The sequence below is a fragment of the Alosa sapidissima genome, chromosome 16, assembly GCF_018492685.1.
Source record: "Alosa sapidissima isolate fAloSap1 chromosome 16, fAloSap1.pri, whole genome shotgun sequence".
In the NCBI taxonomy this organism is placed as follows: domain Eukaryota; kingdom Metazoa; phylum Chordata; class Actinopteri; order Clupeiformes; family Clupeidae; genus Alosa; species Alosa sapidissima.
Genome location: NC_055972.1, coordinates 33,643,919 through 33,669,256, shown reverse-complemented (window position 1 = coordinate 33,669,256; position 25,338 = coordinate 33,643,919). Strand labels below are relative to the sequence as shown.

The 25,338-nt window shown below is 41.0% G+C and overlaps 1 protein-coding gene across 1 annotated transcript in view; it reads left to right on the top strand.

The window, feature by feature from the left end:
- The window catches only part of LOC121685478 (hyaluronan-binding protein 2-like), a 96,541-nt gene that overhangs the window by 56,198 nt on the left and 15,005 nt on the right, over positions 1–25,338 (top strand). Inside the window, exons 8-12 of the mRNA XM_042066042.1 lie at positions 5,309–5,397; positions 5,487–5,895; positions 13,384–13,526; positions 24,398–24,532; positions 24,670–24,815. Of these exons, the coding sequence (XP_041921976.1) occupies positions 5,309–5,397; positions 5,487–5,895; positions 13,384–13,526; positions 24,398–24,532; positions 24,670–24,815 (922 nt within the window). The remainder of the gene's footprint in view (positions 1–5,308; positions 5,398–5,486; positions 5,896–13,383; positions 13,527–24,397; positions 24,533–24,669; positions 24,816–25,338) is intronic.

Genomic DNA, 25,338 nt, shown 5'->3' with positions numbered 1-25,338 from the left:
GACCGTCCTCAAAAAAAAAAAATTCACTATTCACTAAAAAATATTTTTACAACTTGAACATGATATCCTGGGGCCTATTGCACAAAACTAGGATAAGGGATTAAGCTGGGATATCTTGGTTATCCTGGCTCAATTTATCCGTGATCCAGTTGCACAAAAGCGGGATAGGGGGCAGCAGGATATGTTATGGTATAAATCACCATGGCGATTTATTCTGTGGAGCTAGCCTGCTCCAGACCAGGCTAAGTTCCAGGATCTATTTAATCTCATCCCTTATCTCAGTCAGCAGTCACCACAAACGGAAACCAATAGTTATTCCACTGCCCACTACACATTGTTATCACATATACCTAGACCCACTGTCATTATTTAAACGTTTGTGATCATTAATTCACTTTTACATACTCGCCATTCCCGACCTGTCATGCGACAATGTGACGTCACGGGAGAGCCTAACCATTTCACGCGTGGTGGTCGCGGAACTAGTTGCAATATTCTCCTTAACAGAGGTGTTGCTGTTGTGAGAAGGCTATCTACCTACTTCACACCGTAGAAGAAGCAATGAAGCCGCTCTAGTTGCCATGGTGAATCAGTGAATCTGTGATCGGTGGCGGGGTCTATTTGAGGGAGCCGTGAGCGCGCACTTATCCAGGATTGACAGGGTTTCACCTGGCTTGATGAATCCGTGTCTGCTCATCCTGGCTTGCTCGTTGTGCAACCAATTAAGCCTGTACGTTCTTGTTTTGGATTCATTGAGCGCAGCTCAGTAACTTATCCCGGATGTCTTAATTCTGCTTTTCTGCAACAGGCCCCTGGAAACACAGAGTATTGTTATTATTATCACATGATAATAACAATGTTATTTTTCATGTGATAAATGGTTTTAACATTGGAAAATGTTAATTTAGCTTGGCATTACTCAATTAGCACTGTCCCAATACCCCAACACAGCAGACAGCGGTCATATGCAGGAATTAAAGTGGGAGGAACGCAGTTCCGCCACCTCGGATAATTTAATAATAAATATATTCTTTCATACCAACGATACAGCACGATTATATTGTTAAAATAATTGGGGAGTTTATTTTCGTGTGTACAGAGATGACCAAGAAGCTATCAATTCTTGTTCAAAAAGTATTGCTACACCACGATACTCAATATGTTGTCCAACGGTGAGTCATTCTTCCCCGTTGCACCGACACTGGATTTTAGGGTTCCCCCACCTGCCAAATCCCACTTTATCCACTGGTCATGTGGCATGCAATGGAAACAGATTCACAAGTAATGTACATTATCATGTTTTCAATTTTTCAGACAGATTTCCTTGTGGGACCCTAACATGAAGCTAGGTGGTTATACCATATCAGAGTCTCTGCTTTAACCCTCTATACCCCGTAACGGCCGTCGACGGCCGTTCTGTATTCTCCTGTAACGGCCGCGGCCGGCCGCAATTCTTAAAGAGACATCTGCTACAGTATAACCTTCATACATGAAATAATACAGCGTTAGTGGATAAATAAACACCAGACTTTTATTTTGACACACTTAAATGGCTAGGTCGGTATTGACATTTCTCCGGTATTTTTGAGTTTAGCCTGTTGACTGACCGGCTGAGGACTTACTGTGCCTCTGGAGTTATGGCTTCTAACAAGCGTCCGCGTCTTTTCTCATTAGATGAGATGGTATTGATGTGCATCCACCATGTTTTGATGTAAGTGACGATCATATTGATGTAAGAAAATGACAAAATAAAAACATGAAAGTGTAATAAATTTAACGTTAGCATCCTCCCGTTTGTCATGACTGACTTAGCTGCCTCTCTGGCATAAAAAAAATCGTATGGCTGTCACTGTGAAAGTCAGTTTGAGTTTAGTAGCACCAGCAAAATATAGGCATAATTCAATGATGGGTCATGGCCTAATTAACAATAAAGTTTATGATAAACCCATGCCAGGTTTATTTGCAGTTATATCTTAACACATAACATTAACATTACCCCTTTCTGGCATGTACAGTAAAGCTAACATTATCGTTATCCCACTTACAGATAGTTATTGCAAACTACTACTTATGTATGTCTCTCTAAATGAGTTTTTGTTGACTAATAACCAAAGCGGGAACCACCGTTGTGTTTTCTGCTTATGGATGTCAGGAAAATGTATTTGTATACAAGTAGGCAAATGTCTCGTCATCTTCGTGATTACAAAAAAGCCTGCTAATTTGCTACCTTCACTGATGTAACGTTAACGTTAGTCTGAGACTTGTAATGTTAGCACAGGATAGGTTGAAGGTTAGTGAACGAGTGCAACAGGTTCATTATCATCAACTGATCAAGTTTAGATAAATTATATAACATGATGTGCATATAAAACAAAACGTAAATCCATGTCAGGATTAACAGTCCCTGTTGTTGGTGACATGCTTATCAAATGAGTCACGATTTCATGCGCTATGCTTCATGGCCTACGTTAGTTCATATCCTCATCATTTTTTAGCTGTAAGGCTCACTGTCCAGCTAAATCCCAAATAAGTGCAAGATATGCCAGTCTATTTCAATGAAATCAGTACTCATATAGTATCTTGTTTCCCAGCTTCTAATACAGAAATATGAGAACCATATTTATAACTTTTTGTTAGTGAAAAACTTTGAGACTGTAAGTGAGTAGGCCTATGGCCGTCTATGGGAAACATGAATATTTAATTTTTAATGGATCATATATCATTTTAAAGAGCAATTTCTAATCTTTAAACCGAAAGAAACTTACAATTGACACTTTTCATTAGATTTTTAGTTATTCTTGGTTATTTGAAATGTTTCTCAAAATGCCCTTTTCTCTTAGAATTCCCAGGAATCTGGGGCATTGTTGTAGAATTCCACTGGGGTATAGAGGGTTAAAACAACTTGTACTAATAAGCAGGGTCTACAGACATGTTTTTATGATGGATGGACATCGAGGTACAGTAGGCTACGAAACAAGTAAAGCCCACCCAATACCCAAAGTAACCATCACGTCCTTGTCCAAGGGGGCAGCCGTGGCCTACTGGTTAGTGCTTCGGCCTTGTAACCGAAGGGTTGCCGGTTCGAACCCCGACCAGTAGGAACGGCTGAAGTGCCCTTGAGCAAGACACCTAACCCCTAGCTGCTCCCCGAGCGCCGCTGTAGCAGGCAGCTCACTGCGTCGGGATTAGTGTGTGCTTCACCTCACTGTTATGTGTGTTTCACTAATTCACAAATTGGGATAAATGCAGAGACCAAATTTCCCTCACAGGATCAAAAGAGTATAAATACGTATATACTTGTTCGTAAAAATCTCCATTTTGGATGTCCACAGATCCAAGTAAACCAGCATTCTCTTTAGAAGGTTTTAAAAAAATATCTGTGTGGGCTAAAATACTGTTTATGTGTGGACGAAAGACCCACACATAAAATATCTGGTTATGTGTGTACAGGGCCTAAGTTGTGCTAAATTTGAAATAACTCCCTCAAGGTGTTTCCAGGATATTGTGTTCAAGGTGTTGACGAATTTGAAAGAAAAAAAAACTTCCTATAGGCATTCCTCACAAGAATGTGAGGTCACAATGACCCTGACCTATGACCTTTGACCATCAAATTCAAATTAATTTGTTATCTGTGAGTGAAAGGCCCTTTCCGAAACTAGCTACACTCTCTCCCTAGCCACTTGCACTCCTAACCAAGTGTTAAAGGAACACGCCAACATTTTGGGAAATTATCTTATTGTCTCTGCCAGAGTTAGATAAGATGATACATACCCTTCTCATCTGTGTGTGTGCAGTACCTCAGTCTGAAGCACCCACTGTTAGCATAGCTTATCATAGTTCATTGAGGTGAGCAGTTCCAACTAGCCTATAGCACCCAAAAGTGATAAAAGAACTCCAACATTTTCCCATTTACATGAAGAACTCGATTTAGCTGTAAGGGTGATTCCCACCTGAGTGCACACTGTAACTTAGGGGAGTGGGTAGGGATTGGTTTCAGAAAGGGCCAGTGTGAATAACATTTGCAATTATGTCAGGGATTTTTATAGGTTTATTTCACCACAATGGGATGTACATAAGGTCACAGTGACCTTGACCTTTGACTATCAAAATCTTACAAGTTATTATTTGAGTCCAAGTGACTGTTTCTAGCCCTGAGATATGTTGGAGATATCACATTTGCAAAAAATTAGATCTACAGTGTATACTGGTGTATGTCACCCGATGATGTAATTTTGAGCTACCTTAAGGAATATATTACACTCAGGACATTAAATGTAGCTTTGATTTGATCAGCAGACATGATTGGTGATAATATATCTCCATTTGTCCACCATAAATGACCTAAGCATTATTTTCAACAAATCATTGAAGTAGATATGTATTTGAAATCATTGGCTGAATCACACTATTTAGGCGGTTGCCACGAAAAAAATAATAAAAAGGCCGAGCATTTTTCTTTTGATTTAAGTCCACAGATGGCCCTTTCATGTGCAGAAAGAATTTTGAAAAAAGGAGATTGCTCATCGGAGATATTCAAGTCTGAATATTGCTATTTTTTGGGTATTCGCCAAAAAGCATGTGACATAGTGGACATGTGCAGTCCTGGACTGACACCCGTCACACCTTACGCCGTGTAACTCCAGTTTTAAACTAACCTTGGATGGACCTTTGATGGCATGGATTGTTACTTTGCTGTGTTTAAATCTGACAGCAGGAGGGATGTCAACATTTTATGCAATTTTGGGCCTTTTTTTGAGGTTTTTTGGCCTAAAACAAGGAGGCGGTCCTAACTCCCCCTGGGTTGTTTCAAATGTTGTACTATTTTGGCTTTTTGAGTTTTTAGGTGGACCCTTCAAACTGTCCAAGTTTCATCAAAATCGGTGACGTAGCATGTGTCACCCCCGCCTGGTCCTCTCATGGACACACTCTTAACTACTCCTCTTTGATGGTGAATAAAACCTAAAAACAGAAAAAGTTGGGATGTATATGTATAAAATATTAAAGTTTAAGAAGCTACAATCAGAGAATGTTGATGTATTTTCTTTAAAAATGACACAAACCGATAAATTGATTATCAAAATAGTTGTCAATTCATTCAATAGATAGATAGATACTTTATTGATCCCCAAGGGGAAATTCAAGATAGTCGACGACTAAACGATTCATCGATTAATTGTTGCAGCCCTATTAACCAGAAATAGGTGAATTGCCAATTCATGTTTTTTTCTAAGCACTGATGAACATATGTGCTACAACTGATGAATAATTCCATCATAATTGTTTGCCAATTTCACACTGTCTAACTCAGAAATCCAGATGGTGAGGTTAAACCTTGGTGCTTCATCAGAAGAGGGAAACGACTGAGATGGGAACACTGCGATGTGAGGAAATGTTCAGGTATATTTTAGAATTGTTCAGAAACTTCATATCATAAACATATTTCTTACAGACAGTGGTTGGTGTTTTACATTTTACATTTTTCACAGATGTTGTTGTTACATATCCCACTGAGCCCCAACCCATCACTGAAGATCCAAAAGCTACACTTACAGCCCCAGTGAAGCCCACCTATATCTCTACAGGGCCTGTTGTTCCTACAAATCAACCCACAACTGTACCAGTGAAGCCACCATCCACCACTATACTTGTAACTGAAGTCACTGCAGCCCAAGAGGGGAATATCCCCGACCCAAATAAACAGTTTGCCACCTGTGGTAAGCCTCAACCACGGCGCATGTTAAATCGGATTTATGGTGGTGTGAAGGCTATCCCAGGCGCCCATCCATGGCAAGCTTCTCTACAGGTGCGGCTCAAAGGCTCAAATCAGGATTTCAGGCATATCTGTGGAGCGGTTCTTATTCAGAGTTGCTGGATGCTGACAGCTGCCCACTGCATGTAAGTAAATACATACAGTATGTCAATACTATTTTAATAGTCTGTTAAACAGATTATCAAAATTCCACCATTTGGGGAATTAAACTCATTTTCCACCTCACCTTGAGTTAAACAATTAATTGTTACCTTTCTCCAGTTCATCCAGCCATTATCTGAGTCTGGCGATACCACTTTTAGCTCCAGCCTTAGCATAGATCATTGAATCAAATTAGTCCAAGTTTCTTATTAGTCCAATTAGTTTCTTATTAATCTCGCCTGCTAGCATCACGTTTAAAAGTGATTAAGATTTCCGGTAATTTTCCTATTCAAAACTTGTCTTGTACTCTGTACTCAAAACTTGTATTCTCTCAAGTTAAAAAGTGTAATAAGACCAACGGAAAATGAAACAAAGCGATTTTCTAGGCTGATTTGACATGGAACTATACTCTCATTCCAGCGTAATAATCAAGAAACACCATGGGTGCAGCACCACAATAGCCAGCTTCAGACCGTCGAGCCAAAGCGAGCTAGGCCAGGCCGTGCCGGGGATAATTGCTTTCACACCTTGGTGCGGGTGCTAACTGGTGCCACTTGGGGACTATATTGGTGCTACTGCCCCCTGATTTCTGGCCCACCCTAAACGTTGGGCCACTTGATGCTAGAGCGGGGCTAGGGGTGGTGTCAAGGTAAAGGGGGGGTCAACACGTTGTGTGTGAAGTCGAGAAACATCATAGAATGGAATGGCTATGAAAGCACAAAAGCACAGCAGTTTTTGCTAGTACACAAAGTTTAGAGATAGCGGTTACGTCCGTATTAAAGATGTATGCCTGTCAGTAGGCTAACTCTGTCCAGAGGTCGCCAAGAAGTCAGCTAAAATTAAAAGTGTGAACTTATGAGTTAATTAACATAGACAAGCGTCCCACTAAATTATTCCTGCCATTGTGTTTTATGCTATCGATAGTGTGAAATAGCCTAGGCTACTTAAATAACTGTCGTAAAAGCTCCAATTTCAATTTCAGCCCCTTTCGTTCAGAAATTCTAAAATAAAGATGTTTTTTAATACTTCAAAATAACATTTGATAAATGAACCTTACATTTTCCAGAAGCCATAGATGTGTATATTTGAACAAAGTCTGGTTTGGTTCTTAGCAGGAGCATCTACTCAAAATCCTATTTTCTTTACTGTGCGCTCGGAGTTTGATGCTGGGCTGGTGGGTGGCCACTCACGCGGCACATCTTCATGAAATCAAAATTCCACTGAAGCTCCAAGCGGATTTGTAACATTACACACATTCACGGTAAAATGTAATTTATGGTACATAGCTCATTTAGATGCACGTATGTTCAGGGCTGCCAACTTTTCAAAAAACCTTGGAGTGAGATTTGGTGGGGCCAACCAAACTTTTGCTGCGGAAATTTTTGTTTGGCTCATTCAGCATTATACCGTACAGTAAAAAAACGTACATCAGTGGTTCTCAGGTGTAGGGACCAGGCATGGACGGATTATGAACTTTCGGGCCCCTGGGCCCACATGTATTAAGGGCTCCCCACTAATTGTCGCATATATGGAAGGGGGGTTCTGGTGGTCCTCCCCCAGAATTTCTTTCATTTGTTTGATGTGATTTCCTGTATTCTGGTGCATTTTGGTAGCTTAGAAATGTAGACACACCCTAGCGGCAGCAAATTACAAATTACATTTGCTTCAGGGCTAGTCTAGCAACTCTCCGTTGGCTTGTGAGCTCGCTCCCAGAGTTAAATGAACATTGGTATCAAAGGGATCTAGCCTACTACTAGGACCATGGGCGTCGGAGGCATTGTGAAAGTGGGTGGGAAATTTTCAGAGGGGGGGTATGGGGGTCCTCCCCCATAAACATTTTTTTGGACTAGATGCAATTTCCTGAATTCTGGTACATTTTAACAGGTTATTTAGATACTTCTATATAACAAAATAAAGCCAGCCTACGAAATTAATAAAAAGTAAATCATGCATAATTTAAAAATAACTCAATAGGCTACTTGGCTACGCAATAAGGTTTCCATTACAGCACCGCAGACGTTCAATGAACGCATGAAAGCGGATGGTTTGTTTGAAATCCCGACACTCTTTCAACTACATGGAACGTAATAGTGATCATCAAATACCTCCCCAGATTTCAGTGCCCATCAGTCCCAACATTTAACAATATAATCAAACAGTCCAAAAGTAAATTAAATATCAAACTAAACCGAAAATGTCATGCTTTTGAAGGCCTACCAGTATGCCGCTCCAAGAAACGCATGTCTCAAAATAAAACTCGCATAAGAAATAAAGGGCTGTCTCGAATACAATCCTGCCCCTAAAGGCCTGTACTTTGTCTTAAGACCCCGGCCATAATTTGAGGATTTACAGTATCTAAGTAGACAAACTGGCTTCAGATATCCAACAGAGTGAATAGAGATTGTGCAGTCTTAGCTGTGGTTAGTGACGTGATGCTGTTAAAGCGATGGTTCGGAGTAATTTCACCCTAGGGTCCTTTGCACCATGACCCCGAGCCAAACACCCTCCCAGAACCTGTTTTCCCTTGGTCGAACCCTGGTCGAGTAACGCTGTCAGAAACTCATAAAACGAGGCATTGAAAAGTTTGTAGGTACACCAGGAGTTTATTTAAATAACACTTGAACATTTGATAAAAGTTGGTTCCATTACGCCTGCAGAAACTCTCGGGTTCGACCAAGGAAAAACAGGTTCTGGGAGGGTGTTTGGCTCGGGGTCATGGTGCAAAGGACCCTAGGGTGAAATTACTCCGAACCATCACTTTAATGGGGAGTTTACATAGCCTAGTGTAAACCTATAGGTTATTATTTATTTGGCGTACCTATGAGGCTTTTTACCTTATCAAAAGTGAGGGGGATGACAGATCTTTTCAACACTGCGGGGGATTTGGCGCTTGTCACTGTGTGTGTGACAGAAGAGGAATGGGAGAATGCGTGTAACAAAAAAAAAAAGTTTATGAGTGATTTACGCGCAAATGGGAGAATCCAATGAAAATGACAATGAAGCACTAAACAGATGCTGAAAACAGCACTGGTATTTTGCACGGCAAAAGTGGGGGGGTCCAAACTAACAATTTTAAAAAGTGGGTGGGTGTTTTGTAAGAATTTAAGAAATGTTTGTATATTTTAACTTTTAAATGCATCAATCAGGTGCACATTCAAAATAAATTCAGAGGTCAGACTTGCTTATTTTTATGGAAATATTTGTGCTGTAGCTATTTTGCACTTCAGAATTATAACCATGCACACACAGGTGGAATAGTTATGGTAATATTGCAATAAGTTCACAACCACAAAAACATATGCTACATTTCACAGTTCAGAAATGTTCAAAAATGTGTGTACATTTCAGCACTCCATGAAATTATGCAGAAGTGGTTACCTGTGTTATTCAGCTAGTTTATTATATTGGTTATATTATATTTAATATATTGGTCATTGTAATGGCCTACATGCTATTCCTTTTTCAGGATGTCCCCATATCTGCATGATGTGAATGTTTGCATATGGCTTATGTCAGGCTTTATATCAATATTTGTGTCTCGTTATTTGATTTTCTTCATATTTTTGCATTAATGTCACTAGGAAGCATGCCAATATAAATGTATTCATGTATCTGTAATGGGGTTGGCTGGAACCTGACACTATAAGAACCATGATAGTGGGATAATCTATGGCTGAGCAATTTACAAAAATGTATGTAGGCCTACTGACAAATAGTTTACATTAGAATACATTATAATTTCGCCCCAATGAGGCTATGTAGAAATGTGTTGCAATTTCAAAACCGGATTACTCAGGAACCACTTATTGCACAGAGGCATCTTTATATCCTCGTATTCGGTACGGTTTGCTGTTTATTGTGATATTGGGTTTGCCACGTGTTGTGTGAAGGGTTAGTGAAATATTAAACCGAGAGTAATGGGTGTGCACTGTGTGCAAAAAGCAAATATGATTAGCCTAAATTGCACGTCGGTTCAATGTTAATTTTCTCGCGAACCATTTATCACAAGCAACTTGGCGCTAATATCATTGGAAAGCTTAGATTCCGCATGTTCACCTGATGTGTGAATCAGTGTGATATCATATATATAGGTTTAGTTTAGTTGAACCTCATCTGCCAGGTATTTGACCTACCAGGTTGACACTTCAGCGTGAAAAATACTCAATAATAGTCAAAGCATACCTGAAGCCGGGGAAATGTGGGGGGAATGCGCCTGGGACGGCTTCTGAAGCATCGCAAATGAGAGAAAATTTAGAAAATTCCACAGACAGGGGGTGCTCTTGAACCCTCTCACCGTCTCTGAAAGCATAACCGTGGCTCAACAGGTAGGCTAGATCTATAGATAGGCTAAACCAGCGGTCCCCAACCACCGGGCTGCAGGACATTCCTAACCGGGCCGTAGCCTATGACATGAGTTTAAAAAAAAATGCATGCAAACTAAACTAAATTTAATTCGCAATAATGTCACATTTTTACATGCCATAGGCCTATATGCAGTTGTTTGATTGCACGCATGTTTGCATTTTGCAAGGTCTATTTTCTTACGTCTGTCTGTCCCACCTTCAACACTTTTACATATTGCCTTCAGCGCTGCACAGCTTCAGGTCAGCTCACTTCACTTGATCAGTTCTTGGCGAACGGTATGTCACACGAAGTTAGCTAAACTGCTAGAATGAGCAACAAAGAACAAGCATCTTTAGCAGGTCACTGGCCAGAGTGTTTGAGTTGAGAGAGCCGCCGCAGAGATTTCTTACAGAAAAAAAGCTGCACATTTTAGTGATGAGGACTGGGTGTCAAAACTCGCTTACCTGTGTGACATATTCGGATTGCTTAATGACCTCAACCGGTCACTCCAGGGGAGAATGACGACTGTCTTTAAACTGGCAGATAAAGTCGCTGCATTTAAAGCCAAGCTTGATTTGTGGGGACGACGAGTGGACCGGGGTGTATTTAATGTTCCAAACAGTAGTGGGGGTTTTGGGAGAGACTGAGGCAGGGCCCTTTCTCTCGCAGCTGGTGCGCGATCACCTTGTTGCACTTTCAAATGAGTTTGAGCGTTACTTCCCATCCTCCAAAGATCCACGGCAAACCAATGAGTGGGTCCGCAACCCATTTGTCAATATCCCAAATAGTCCTAACTTGTCAGCGCAGGAGGAAGAGCAGTTGATCGAAATTGCAAATGACAGTGGTCTTAAGAGTGTCTATAAGGAAACCTCTCTGGCGGGTTTTTGGATCAATAACAAAGCAGAATATCCCGAGATAGCCGTAAAAGCGCTGAAGACGTTGCTACCATTTCCCACCACGAGGCCGGGTTTTCGGCAATGACTGCAACTAAGACCAAATTGCGCAATCGACTGGACATTTCAAACACACTGAGGGTGTCACTGTCTTCCATCATTCCATAAGCAGGGCTCCCACTGATTATATTTGTAATGCACGTTTAGTTCCCATGTTTTGTTCCCATATTTTGTTAAGCATGTTCACATGTAGGCTATAGATGTAGCTTCAAGTTGTTCAATATTCATAGTTCATATTGTTCAATTTTCACTTCTTCAAGTTCACGTTTTTCACATGTTTAAGAGATCGTTACCTTCACTGTTCATACATAACTGGAGCTAGTTCTTTTCAAGTAATGCATGCACAACACATATGGAACATGGAACCCCCCGCGCGTGTGTCTCACGGCCAATGCGTGAGAGTTGGCACCTATGTATGTTGTATGTGCTTGCGTTTCTTTAGGAATTTGCCGTCTTGGTTTGTAAAGAAATGAATAGGCTATTAAGTGGCATACACGGAAAAGGACAGAAATAGGTGACTGACCGATAGCATACTGCGTTTCCTAAAATCATAGTTGCTAACCCGTTAGCAACTTAGTTGGTTGGCAATGGGAAATTAACTTAGTTAGCAACTATGGTTTTGGGAATCACACCCCAGCATAGAAAAGAGATAGCGACTTTCTGCTTATCCTGTTTGAAAATGGGTGGTATTGGTGACGTTTTCACAAGCGAGGGCATGTCAAGGTGTAATGCGGAGAGGCTAATGGCCTGACAGTCTGAACACAAACGTGCCAGGTTCATGAGGCTTGTAGCCTGGGCTACTATCACCAGGTGGCCCCTCAAATTACCCTAGCCTGGCCTGGCTCGACGGTCTGAAGCCGGCTAATGATATCATGCAGCACCTGAAAATAGTCCCCGTAGGCTAACTTCCAGCAACAAGGTTGAGCTGCAGCAGACAAATTGGATATAGTGACTGGATTATTACGCCTGAGAGAGAGTATAGTTCCATGTTAAATCAGCCTAGAAAATCGCCATGTTTCATTTTCCATTAGTCTTATTACACTTTCTAACTTGAGAAGAGACAAGTTTTAAATAGGAAAATTACCAGAAATCTTAGTCACTTTTATATGTGATGCTAGCAGGTGAGATGCTAATGGTCTAATCTGATTCAATGATCTATCAGGCTGGAGCTAAAAGTGGTATCGCCAGAGAACGGCTGGATGAACTTGAGAAAGGTAAAAATCAATTGTTTAACTCAAGGGGAGGTGGAAATGAGTGTAATTCCCCAAATGGTGGAATATCCTTTTAACCTGGAGCAGGGTCAGGGGCTTTACTTAACTTATGAACAGGTGGTTCTCATAAGTCAAGTTCTGTCATTATTATGCAATTCATGTGTATTATACACATAACATATCTTTACCACATAAACTTCACAATTTTTCCCAGTATACAGTTATGTGTAGAATAATAGCAGTGAATAAAGCTCAAAATCCTTAGCCTGGAAAATCCAGACCCTGATAATCTAGAAAGATTAAGGGTCTGGCCAAGAACAATATAATGGCCCAACTCGAGGGGCGGCAACAAGCATGCATTGTGTATTTACTCTGAATGATTTCGGACTTCGACGCAATCGGATAACACTACGACCAATGTGTACTGTCTTCCAACGTTGCAGCGCTGTCTTCATCAGTTTAGCTGGTTCCCCGGAATGTTGGGGTAAAAGTAACGTGCATCATTGCTCTTAGCCAGAGTGTCTCGCAGAGACAATTCCATTGTGCTCTCGCGAGAACTCTGGATTTCCAGGGTACAAAATCCTTAGAATAGCTGTTAATTTCATAATATCAATGCATTGGGGACACTGCACATTCAATTTCAAATCAAAACATGACCAAAATTGATCAAGTTTGTGTTATACCTTTACAGAAAATGAAGGAATGTTAGGCTGTTAAAAAAAATAGCAGTGTTTGCATTTTTCTTTACAAACTCAAACATTTAATGTATAAACTGAAAAATGTCTCAAGATTTTGCTTTACTATAGACTGCAGACCGGGAACACCCCACAAGAGCTGCAATATCCCACCCACTGAGAGGTGCCATGATAACGAGATAATCATTGTTATTCACTTCACCTGTCAGTTGTCATATGGTGTTATGGCTGATCGGTGTATGGACTATAATATTATTCCTTTTTTACAGTAATCAAAACAATGACATGCAGGTCATCCTGGGAGGACTGGACCTTGGAAAGGAGGAATCCTTTGAGCAGACTGTGGCAGTCCAGATGGTAATAGTCCACGAAGGATACAAAGAAACATCTTCAGCAGTTTACAATGATATTGGTAAGATATTCATTGTTTTGTTTTTTCAATCAATGTTTACCAACTGACAAACTCTGGTCTGTGAATGGCTTCTATCCAGTCTTTCAATCTTTTGAAATGATAAATAGATATTTTGTATTTATATAAGTGTAATACTAGTTTGAACCTTGCCAGTGGTTTAAATAGATTTATTTTAATGTAATTCATGCCCCTTGCACTACAAGCTATTTTGTTGTTAATGCAGAAATGGCTTAGCTCAGAACTCCATCTGCTTAACATATTTTTGCTCTCAAACAGAAGTTTGAACTCATTGTCATTCATAAATAGATGCTGTTAAAACTTTCGTATCATTCCTTCAACAACAGGCTGCCATATAGTAATAATGCGCAGGTCCACCCTTAAAGGAGAATTCCGGTGTGATATTGACCTAAAGTGTATTGAAACATGATACCGAGTGTGAACGTATGTCTCATAGCCCATCTCGGCTTGTCCCCTGCACTCCAAAATCTGGTGCTAGTTAGCCGATGCTACCAACAGCTTTTTCAATAGTGGTGCTTCGGCATCGGGCTAGCCATGCAAATAAATCACTGTTTTACACCCATTTACGAGGCTCAATGTATCTCCACACTTCATTGGTAGACTTCCGAGGGCCCTGACATTTAAAACGAGACATTGAGAACTTTGAAAAAGCACTGGTAGTTTACTTACAAGACGATTTATACAGACAGTATCTTCACGAAGTTTAGCGTTTGCAGCCATCTTGAATTTAGTCACGATAAGTCGAGCAACGAGTAAGAATGAACAGGTATGATAAGGGATCAGATTCCAAAAATAATTCAGTGGAAATGCATGGATTCCAGTTGCTGCCACCACCTGGCAACAGAAAGAATGGCAATTACACTGATGTCACATGATCGATTTTAACATACTCCTCCTAGACAGTTTGTCAGATTCATTTGAAATTTGGCAAATATTATGCCAAGATGTCGCTGATGTTAAATTGTGAAGGGATTTTTGATAACTTATATATTTGATATGATTTTAATATCTCACCACATAAACAGGAAATGTGTCATAAATCACAGTGCATTAAAGACTCGCTAGCGCCCCCTTACGCCCCCTTAGATGACCGTGGTGGGCATATACTTTCAGCTACACACACCAAATTTGGTAGGTGTCTGTATCTCCCCAAGATGAACGACTTTCGTATGTACAATGCATTAGCAACGCCCAACAGGAAGTGAGGTATTTGGGATTTTGTGCAGACTAATATGTGATGAAATATGTGATGAATCATGATGCCAAAAGAGGTTCTTCCCATGGGTGAAAACGCATAAAATTTGGCACACACATGAAGTGATACAGTGAATAGACAGGGATAAAAGCTTGGCACCGGGCTAAGTAACATGGTTAGCATTGTTAGCATTGTTAGCATGTTAGTTAGCATTTTTAGCAAAACTGCTAAAAATGATTAGCTAAGTTAGCTAAAAAACATAGTTAGCATAGTTAGCATAACTGTTAAAATGATTAGCTAGGTTAGCTAAGTCACGTGGTTAGTATAGTTAGCATGTTATCATTGTTAGCATGCTAGTTAGCATAGTTTTAGCTAAGTCACATGGTTAACATAAAAAGCATGTTAACATTGTTAGCATAGTTAGCATGTTTAGCAAAACTGCTAGAAAATGTTAGTTAAGTTAGCTAAGTAGCATGGTTAACATAATTAACATTGCTAACATAGTTAGCATGTTTATCAAAACTGCTAGAAAACGTTAGCGAAGTTAGCTAAGTAGCATGGTTAGCATGTTAGCATTGCTAGCACTGCTATAAAACATTAGCTAAGTAGCATGGTTAGCATAGTTAAAAATATTAGCATAACTGCTAGCAAACATTAGAGCCATTCCAACTTTCAGTTATCGTCAAATATCTACCTATACACAGCCATTAAACTATTTGAATATCAACATTCATTAAACTTCCAGTCTGTCAACAACTTTTAAACTATTTACCTTCAACTTTTAAATGGTCTACTTTTAAACTATCTATTAAACTGCCGTGGCCGTGGCCCACTGGTTAGCACTCTGGACTTGTAACCGGAGGGTTGCCGGTTCGAGCCCCGACCAGTGGGCTGCGGCTGAAGTGCCCTTGAGCAAGGCACCTAACCCCTCACTGGTCCCCGAGCGCCGCCATTGTAGCAGGCAGCTCACTGCGCCGGGATTAGTGTGTGCTTCACCTCACTGTGTGTACACTGTGTGCTGAGTGTGTTTCACTAATTCACCGATTGGGTTAAATGCAGAGACCAAATTTCCCTCACGGGATCGAAAAAGTATATATACTTATACTTATATTTATACTTATAAACTATCTATTAAACTAGCTGTCTATCAACAACTTTTAACTTGTCATCAACTATGTCAACACTTGTCATCAACTATGACTCTTACCCACTGTAGCTAGTTAGCATGGTTAGCATAGTTAGCATGTTAACATTGCTAGCATTTTTAGTAAAATTGCTAAAAATTATTAGCTAGGTTAGCTAAGTCACATGGTTAGCATAGTTAGCATGTTAGCATAGTTAGCATAACTAATAAAATGATTAGCTAGGTTAGCTAAGTCACATGGTTAGCATAGTTAGCATGTTAATATTGTTAGCATGCTAGTTAGCATAGTTAACTACTAAAAATGATTAGCTAGGTTAGTTAAGTCACATGGTTAACATAGTTAGCATGTTAGCAATGCTAACATAGTTAGAATGTTTAGCAAAACAGCTAGAAAACGTTAGTTAAGTTAGCTACGTAGCATGTTTAGCATAGTTAGCATTGCTAGCATAGTTAGCATGTTTAGCAAAACTGCTAGAAAACGTTAGCTAAGTAGCATGGTTAGCATATTTAAAAATCTTAGCATAACTGCTAGCAAACATTAGAGCCATTCCAACTTTCAGTTATCGTCAAATATCTACCTACACAGCCATTAAACTATTTGAATATCAACATTCATTAAACTTCCAGTCTGTCAACAACTTTTAAACTATTTACCTTCAACTTTTAAACGGTCTACTTTTAAACTATCATTAAACTATCTATTAAACTAGCTGTCTATCAACAACTTTTAAACTATCTACTGTCTATCAACAACTTTTAAACTATCTACATTCAGCTTTTAAACAGTCTACTTTTAAATGATCAACTTTTATTAAGCTGTGCAACCACCATGTCTATCCTAGCATCACCGTAGTAACCATCTCTGTATTATCTGTTTTAACTATACATGATATTTTACATCACAACTTTAGCATTTCCATGCACTGGTAATTCCTTGGAATTGCATTTCTAGTTAATTTTAATACCCTTCCACATAAACAATAAATGTGTCATAATTCACCATGCATGGCTTGAAATGTTTTGTCATTGAAGACCATGTTAATGATAATATTCACATGCCCATAATGCATGTTTGGCATAGCGCCACCTACTGGAAACAGAAAGAATGGCAATTATACTGATGTCACATGATCAATTTGAACATACTCCTCCTAGACGGTTTGTCAGATACATTTGAAATTTGGCAAACATTATGCCAAGATGTCGCTGATGTTAAATTGTGAATGGACTTTGGAATGTTGTAATATATTTTATATGATTTTAATATCTCACCACATAAACAGGAAATGTGTCATAAATCACAGTGCATTGAATGAATGGTCTGAAACTTCTCAGGTTAATAGATATTATGATTATGATGATATCCAGACACCCAATGGGCCTGCCTGGCATAGCGCCACCACCTGGCCAAGCAGGAAATGTGCCAGAAATGGACAATGCCTTAAGTGATTGATCTGAAACTTTATAAAATATTGGATATCATTATTGTGATGATATTCACATGCGTAATTCACAGGCCTAGCATAGCGCCACCATCTGGCCAAGCAGGAAATGTGCCAGAAATGCTCTATGCTTTGAATAAATGGTCTGAAACCTCTCAGGTTAATAGATATTATGATTATGATGATATCCAGACACCCAATGGGCCTGCCTGGCATAGCGCCACCACCTGGTCAAGCAGGAAATGTGCCAGAAATGGACAATGCCTTAAGTGATTGATCTGAAAGTGTACAAACATTTTGGATATCATTATTGTGATGATATTCACATGTGTAATTTCAATGCCTAACATAGCGCCACCATCTGGCCAACCAAAAAGTGTATCAGAAATGTTCTTTGCTTAGGTCTGAAATTTCTCAGGTTAATATTATGATTATGATGACACCCAATGGGCCTGCCTTGCATTACGCCCCCACCTGGCCAAGCGAGTAAATGTGGCAGAAAATAAAATACAAAAGCAAATAGCACATGCATCAAATATGTACATTTCACAAACGCACCACGTCGGTGCTTTGTTGGATTCCGACATGTCACAGGTTGCGGCCCGCAGGTGCTCGGGCCCGCCATTGCCGCTTGCGGCTATATTTATTATTATTTTTAGTTCACCTTTTTGCTATTTTGAGGTGGTTAACATGGATGAAAAGTCTTGGAATGGCACACACATCTGGTATCATAATGGCTACACAGGCATAAAGGCTTGGCCCCGGGCGTGGCAACTATGTACAATGCATTAGCCACGCCCAACAGGAAGTGAGGTATTTGGGATTTTGTGCGGACTAAAATGTGATGAATTGTGATGCCAAAAGAGGTGCTTCCTATCGGTGAAAACGCATGAAATTTGGCACACACATCAAGTCATACAGTGAATAGACAGGGACAAAAGCTTGGCACTGGGCGTTGCCCAGGAACTCCATAGCGCCCCCTTATGTCACTGTGACTTGTGGTTGGCATATAGTTTTAGATACACACACCAAATTTGGTGGGTGTATGTAACTCCCAAAAACAATCAACTTTTGCATTAACATGCCATTAGCCACGCCCACTGGAAGTAAGGTAATTGGGATTTTGTGCATTGTGGACATGATCTATTCTAACGTACTCCTCCTAGACGGTTGGTCCGATTCATGTGAAAGTTGGTATACATGATGCCAATATGCTTCTAATTATAAATTGTGAAGCTTTTTTTGATATGTTGTAATTTGACGAAATGGCGAAACTATGAATTTTAATACCCTTCCACATAAACAATAAATGTGTCTTAATTTACCATGCATGGCTTGAAATGTTTTACATTTCACAGGTCATTGAATACCATGTCAATGCTAATATTCACATGCCCATAATGCATGTTTGGCATAGCGCCACCAAATGGCAACAGAAAGAATGACAATTACACTGATGTCACATGGTCTATCTCATTGGTTCCTTATACCTTATATAGCTTAGGAAAGCTAACAGCTTTCTATAGGACAGTGTTTCTCAAACTTTTTTTCTGGGGACCCACTTTTTAAAAATGACAGACTATCGCTAAGCTATATAAGGTATAAGGAACCAATGAGATAGACAACAAATTCCCATTATGTTATTGTGTAGCTTAGTACCCTGGGAGTGAGACAGCTACTTTTTGAGTGACTCTTTAGAGCAGTGGTTCTCAAACGTTTTCTTTCATTGCCATGGCGCCGCCGCGTTCGGACGCCTTTTTGGTTGCTCCGCCTAATTTGTGCTTATATTTACTCTTTTACCTTTTATTAACCCCTAATTTTTTGCACTTTTTCCACTGCACTGATTATGTATGATGGCGTTACACTTAGAAACATCAAAAATGAATTGCCTTTTTTGTTTCGGGATGTTTTAATCGACGTTTCTACCTGGCCGACTGAGATTCTCCGAGATGCATCAGGGAACCATGGAGACGCATCTCGGCGCAGAAGGAAAAAACACAGAGGAAAACGAGCCGGGGCCCGTAACAGATTGAGGAATAGAGCTCATAGGCCTCCACTGCCTAGCATTCTCCTAGCCAATGTCCAGTCTCTTGTGAACAAGATGGATGAACTAAGAGCGAGGATACAGTTTCATAGAGACATCAGGGACTGTAACATTCTATGCTTTACTGAGACATGGCTAACTGAACTTGTACCGGACTGTGCCATCACTCCGGTGGAGTTTTTCTCTGCTGCTCGCTCTGACAGGACTGAGGAATCTGGAAAATCGAAAGGTGGCGGTGTTTGCATCATGACGAACAGCAAGTGGTGTGATCCTAGAAATGTCACCGTTCTCTCAAAGTCCTGCTCGCCTCATCTAGAACATCTAGCGATCGTCTGTCGACCCTTCTACCTGCCCCGTGAGTTTACTTTGGTAATATTCAACGCTGTCTACATTCCTCCACAAGCCAACACAGATGCTGCGGTTTCAGAATTGCAAGAAGTGTTAAATAGACAACAACACACGCACCCTGAAGCTGCGCTTATTGTGGCCGGTGATTTCAATCAAGTACATCTGAACCGGTCCATGCCTGAATTTATTCAACACATTCACTTCCCTACACATGGTGACAACACACTGGATCACTGCTACACACAGTTCAAGAACAGTTACAAAGCGAAGTCTCTACCAGCTTTCGGAAAATCAGATCATGCCGCTGTTTTCCTACTGCCTATGTACAATCAGAGAAGTCGGACGGACCCCCAGTGACGAAGGAGGTCAAGCGCTGGACTGACCAATCGGAAGCCAGGCTACAGGACGCCCTTAGCAACGTTGACTGGGAGATGTTCAAGACGAACTCTGCTGACATCAATGAGTTTACGGAAGTATCATTGAGTTACATCAATATGCTAACTGATTCCATCATCCCAACTGTAAAGATCCGAAGCTTCCCTAACCAGAAGCCATGGGTGGATAGAGAGGTGAGAACGACATTAAAGACACGCACCATGACTTATAATGCTGGGCTTATTTCAGGGGATATGACTGATTACAAAGCAGCATCTTATAGTTTATGTAGAACTATTAAAGATGCTAAGCGGCGCTATAGAGACAGAGTTGAAGCTGATTTCTTGGAGGGTGATCCAGCACGAGTGTGGAAAGGACTCCGAACCATCACTGGCTTTGAAAGAAAGTCCCCTCCTATGATGAATGTGAGTAAAGCCCTCCCTGATGAACTTAATGCTTTTTATGCTCGCTTTGACATGAAAAACACAGACTATCTTGCACTAGCTGCAGCATGTGAAGCAAATGAGGATGCACCTTTCTGTGTCTCTGAGGTCGATGTGAGCAATGCCTTTAGGAGGGTTAATTGTAGAAAAGCTGCTGGACCGGATGGAATTTCTAACAGGGTTTTGAAATCCTGCGCTGCTCAGTTAGCTCCTGTGTTCACTTATATCTTTAACACATCATTGGCTCAAGAGACAGTTCCTACTTGCCTCAAGCAGTCTGTTATTGTTCCAGTACCGAAAAACAAAAGTCCATCATGTCTGAATGACTACCGCCCAGTAGCCCTGACGTCTACAGTGATGAAGTGTTTTGAGAAGCTTGTGAAAAACATTATCTGCTCATCCCTCCCTGCCTCCTTCGACCCCCTCCAATTTGCTTACAGAGCCAACAGGTCTACAGAGGATGCCATCTTAAACCTCATGCACACCACCTTAACTCACCTGGAGGAGGGGTATGGGAATTATGTGAGGATGCTGTTCATTGACTTTAGTTCAGCATTCAACACGATAGTACCTCTCACCTTGGTCACAAAGATGAAGGCCTTAGGACTAAACACCACCCTGTGTCACTGGATATTTGACTTCCTCACCAACCATTCACAAGTGGTTAGAGTGGGGGGTCTGACATCTGACTCATTAACCATCAGCACTGGTGCTCCCCAAGGCTGTGTTTTGAGTCCACTGCTGTACAACATCTACACACATGACTGCAAAGCCAACAGTAGTCATACCTCCATCATCAAGTTTGCAGATGACACAGTGATCTTGGGCCTGATTAGTAACAACAATGAACAGCTCTACTTGGATCAGGTTGATGAGGTGGCACAGTGGTGTCAATCTAACAGCTTGACACTGAATATCAATAAAACCAAGGAAATGGTAGTGGATTACAGAAGGCAGCAGCAGAACTACAGTTACACCCCACTAATGATCAGCGGGCAACCTGTAGAGAGTCACAAGTTTTAAATACCTTGGTGTCCACATTACTGAAGACCTAACATGGACTGTTAACACTCAATATGTTCTGAAGAAGTCCAGACAACGACTCTACTTCCTTCGTCAGCTAAGGAAATTCAAAGTTTCTACATCCATCATGAAGGCCTTCTACACTTCAGCGGTTGAGAGTGTAGAACTGGTAGCATCATCACCTGGTATGGGAACTCCACAGTTAGAGATTGTAGTACTCTGCAGAGAGTAGTGCGCTCAGCTGAACGTACTATAAGAACTCAACTCCCTGCTCTACAAGATATCTATTCCAGAAGAGTACTCCTAAGAGCCCAAAAGATTCTGAAGGACTCTTCTCATCCTAACAATGGATTATTCCTACCGCTGAAATCAAGAAGACGCCTATGTAGTCACAAAGCCAGAACTGAGAGACTCAGGAGAAGTTTTTATCCCCAGGCCATCCGAACTCTAAACTCACACTATACTGACTTTGCACACATTCACTCCTCAGCACTCTCAAACATTTCCCAACTCTGAACTCACACTATACTGACTTTACACTCATTCACTCCTCAGCACTCATGACCCCCCTCCCCCCCCCACACACACACCTACAAGACTTTTAGCACTTTTACATCCCTCACCCTATGCTATAGACCTTTTATTTATTTTCTTATTGCATCACACGTCAAAACACACACACACACACACACACACACACACACACACACACATATCTGACTTTCTCCAACTTTTGCACATCTCCATAGAACTTTTTATTTATTATTTTTGATTTCTCCTCCATCTACCCATGTCCTTGATTGCCTAGCCTTTCTGCCCCCCCCCCCACCCCCATCCCCAACACACACACACAAAAACACACACACTTATATCATCACTGTCATCACCTCACATACATACAGCATACTGCTTGCTACAGTAAGCCTCCTCTACTTGCTGCACACTGCCCCCCCCCCTCCCTACATACACAGCACATTGTCTTCAGGATCTTCTCCAACACATATCCTCTACATACTTACAGCACACTGCCCCCACCTACCCACACGCACACTACACACACACACACACAGTCACTGCTACACTCCCCTCCCGCCCACACACACATCTTCATCACTCACATACATCATACATACAGTACTCTGCTTGCAATAGTAAGTCCCTTCACCATACTTGCAGTACACTGCCCCCCCCCCCCCCCCCCTCCTCTCCCCTACATACACAGCACATTGTCTCATGAGGAAGCTTCTCCAACACACATATTGCACACTGCCCTCTCCCCACATACACAGCACACTATCCCATCTCCCCTGTCATCCCCCCAACACACACACCAAGACCCCTGGCAGTTGGGTTAGCCCCTTGAGCCGTGGATCTGCCCAAGGTTTCTTCCTTGGTAAGGGAGTTTTTCCTTGCCCCTGTTGCTCTTGGGTGCTCCTTGTTGGTGCCCCCCCCAATTCCAATCCTCCCCCACCTTTCTTATGCAGCCCTTGCCACTTAATCTACTAAACCCCTCTTCTACTGCACTTTTAACCCCCCCGCCCCCCCGTTGCACAAATAGGCTGACACCAGACATAATTTCACTGCATTTCTTACTTCCAGTAACTATATGCATGTGACAGTAAACTTCCTTGTATCCTTGTATCCTTCATTCCCCACTTTGATCAAGGGGGCATTCTCGAGCCCCACCTGTCCCTCATCTCTCTAAGAAAGTGGTAGGTCAAGCTTAAAATTGTCAAATTTATTGAAATAATGACAAGTTCTAAATATATCCTCTTCAACAGAGTTAAAATCAGCTGGTGCTGCAGATATAATAATAAATAAATAAATACATAATAACACACATATTTCTGTTTTCCAGCAACATATTAGGAAGCATAGGCCATTTTACAGCATTGTACAATATATTCAATGAAATACCTACATGCTGCATTAAATGGATCCATAATCCAGTCATACTGAGCACTGCTGGTTGGGAAATATTTTTGAAATAAACTTTGCAGGGATGTGATGTAGGCCTACTGTTTAACACATGGGATCACAAGAGTGCCTCCCGAATCAGACGTTTCAGCGATTTCGCTCAGAAATCTCAAAGGCATAATACTGTCGCGATTGAGGCGCCTGTCCCATACCTCAAGTTTTTTTGGTGAATGCAGTAATCTTATTTGCTAGGTGAGGTAGGTGCTTGTCTTTGCCTTGTAACTGGACATTTAACTCATGTATCGCTAAGATATATCAAATATATCGCTAAGATAGGCCAGCTTCGTCAAGAAATGTTCATTAGTGAACGTGCTTGCAGATTCAAACATGCACTCTTCCTCCAAGAAGAGGTGACTCGGAGCTCAAACACGCGCGACAGCACTTTACCTCGGGAAAGCCACCTTGCCTCGCTGTGAAACAGTACAGCCTTTTGGTCAGCTACCATCTTTTCGCAAAGTGCGGAGAATAGACGTGCTTTTAAGAGCCGGGTTTTGATGAAATTCATCACTCTCACAACAACGTTCAAAATCTCATGTAGGTCGGGACTAACTAAGCTGCCTTGACACGAGTGCTTCCCTATGAATAACACAGTGCGTCCATTGCGCATCGGGTGCTACCTGGGCCTAGGCTACAAATAAAAAATAAAATAAAACTCCTGTTTTTCACGTCAGTTCATGCCCCACCTGGCATGTCTCTGCGACCCAGTATTGGGTCGCGACCCACAGTTTGAGAAACGCTGGCCTACTGAGTAAATTTTCTGGTGCCAATGGGAGTCCTACCAAACACTAGAGAGGTGCAATTTCTAATGTTGCTACAGAGTGAAAAAATTAATGTTACTTGTATGTCTTTGTATGTCATACAGCTCTATTAAAACTGAAGTCCACCGATGGGAAATGCACTGTGGAGTCTCAGTATGTGAAGGCAGTGTGTTTGCCCAACACTACTTTGCCAGATGGAACAGAGTGCAACATTGCAGGATGGGGTGCAACACCTGACTGTATGATTGAAAAAACCTTTGCGTTATATTGCTTGTCATAGTTATTTTTTGTTTCATTTAATTTATTGACCATTCATATGTCTTATATGCATTCCTTGGATTGTCAAGTGTTATTTCTATCAACTGTTACTCTGCAGCAGAATTTGGCTCCAGCCAACTGATGGATGCTGAGGTACTCCTGATATCACAAGACCGTTGCTCTGACAAATCAGTCTATGGCAAAAAAGTGGATGACAGCATGTTCTGCGCTGGTTACCTGCAGGGTGGAATAGACTCGTGTCAGGTAAGCGCTTAAAGTCAAGAAGTATTCTATCAATGGAATAATAGCCAATTTACCAAAATATACAGTATGTAATCTATTGGTTAACACGACTGCATTCAAAACTGTCCTTTCCTATGTAAGAGACTCTACAGGTTCAGAGAAGACAGTCTCTTTAATAAAGAGTCAGACCAGCAAATTATAGGCTTCATAATCAGAATAGATATGGCCCGATTGCAAGCAGACAACATCTTGTGGAGTAGTCTGGTGAAGGGAGACCAAAGACGATCACTGCAGGTAGTTCATAGTGTATTAACATAAATAGCTTAAAGGAAAATTCAGTTTTTTAGCACTTTAAGGCCCTTCTGGTTTGTTTTGGATTAACTAGAGTGGTGGACACCGAAATTTTGACGATTGGTCCTGTCTCGACTTTTCTGACTCGTTTTGAATCGCCTTTGACTGCTCAGGGTGGCTGCCAACAGGCATACTGTAGTAGGCTACTCAAACATGTCCTAAAACAACCCTTAACGTTAGTTTTCAAAACTGT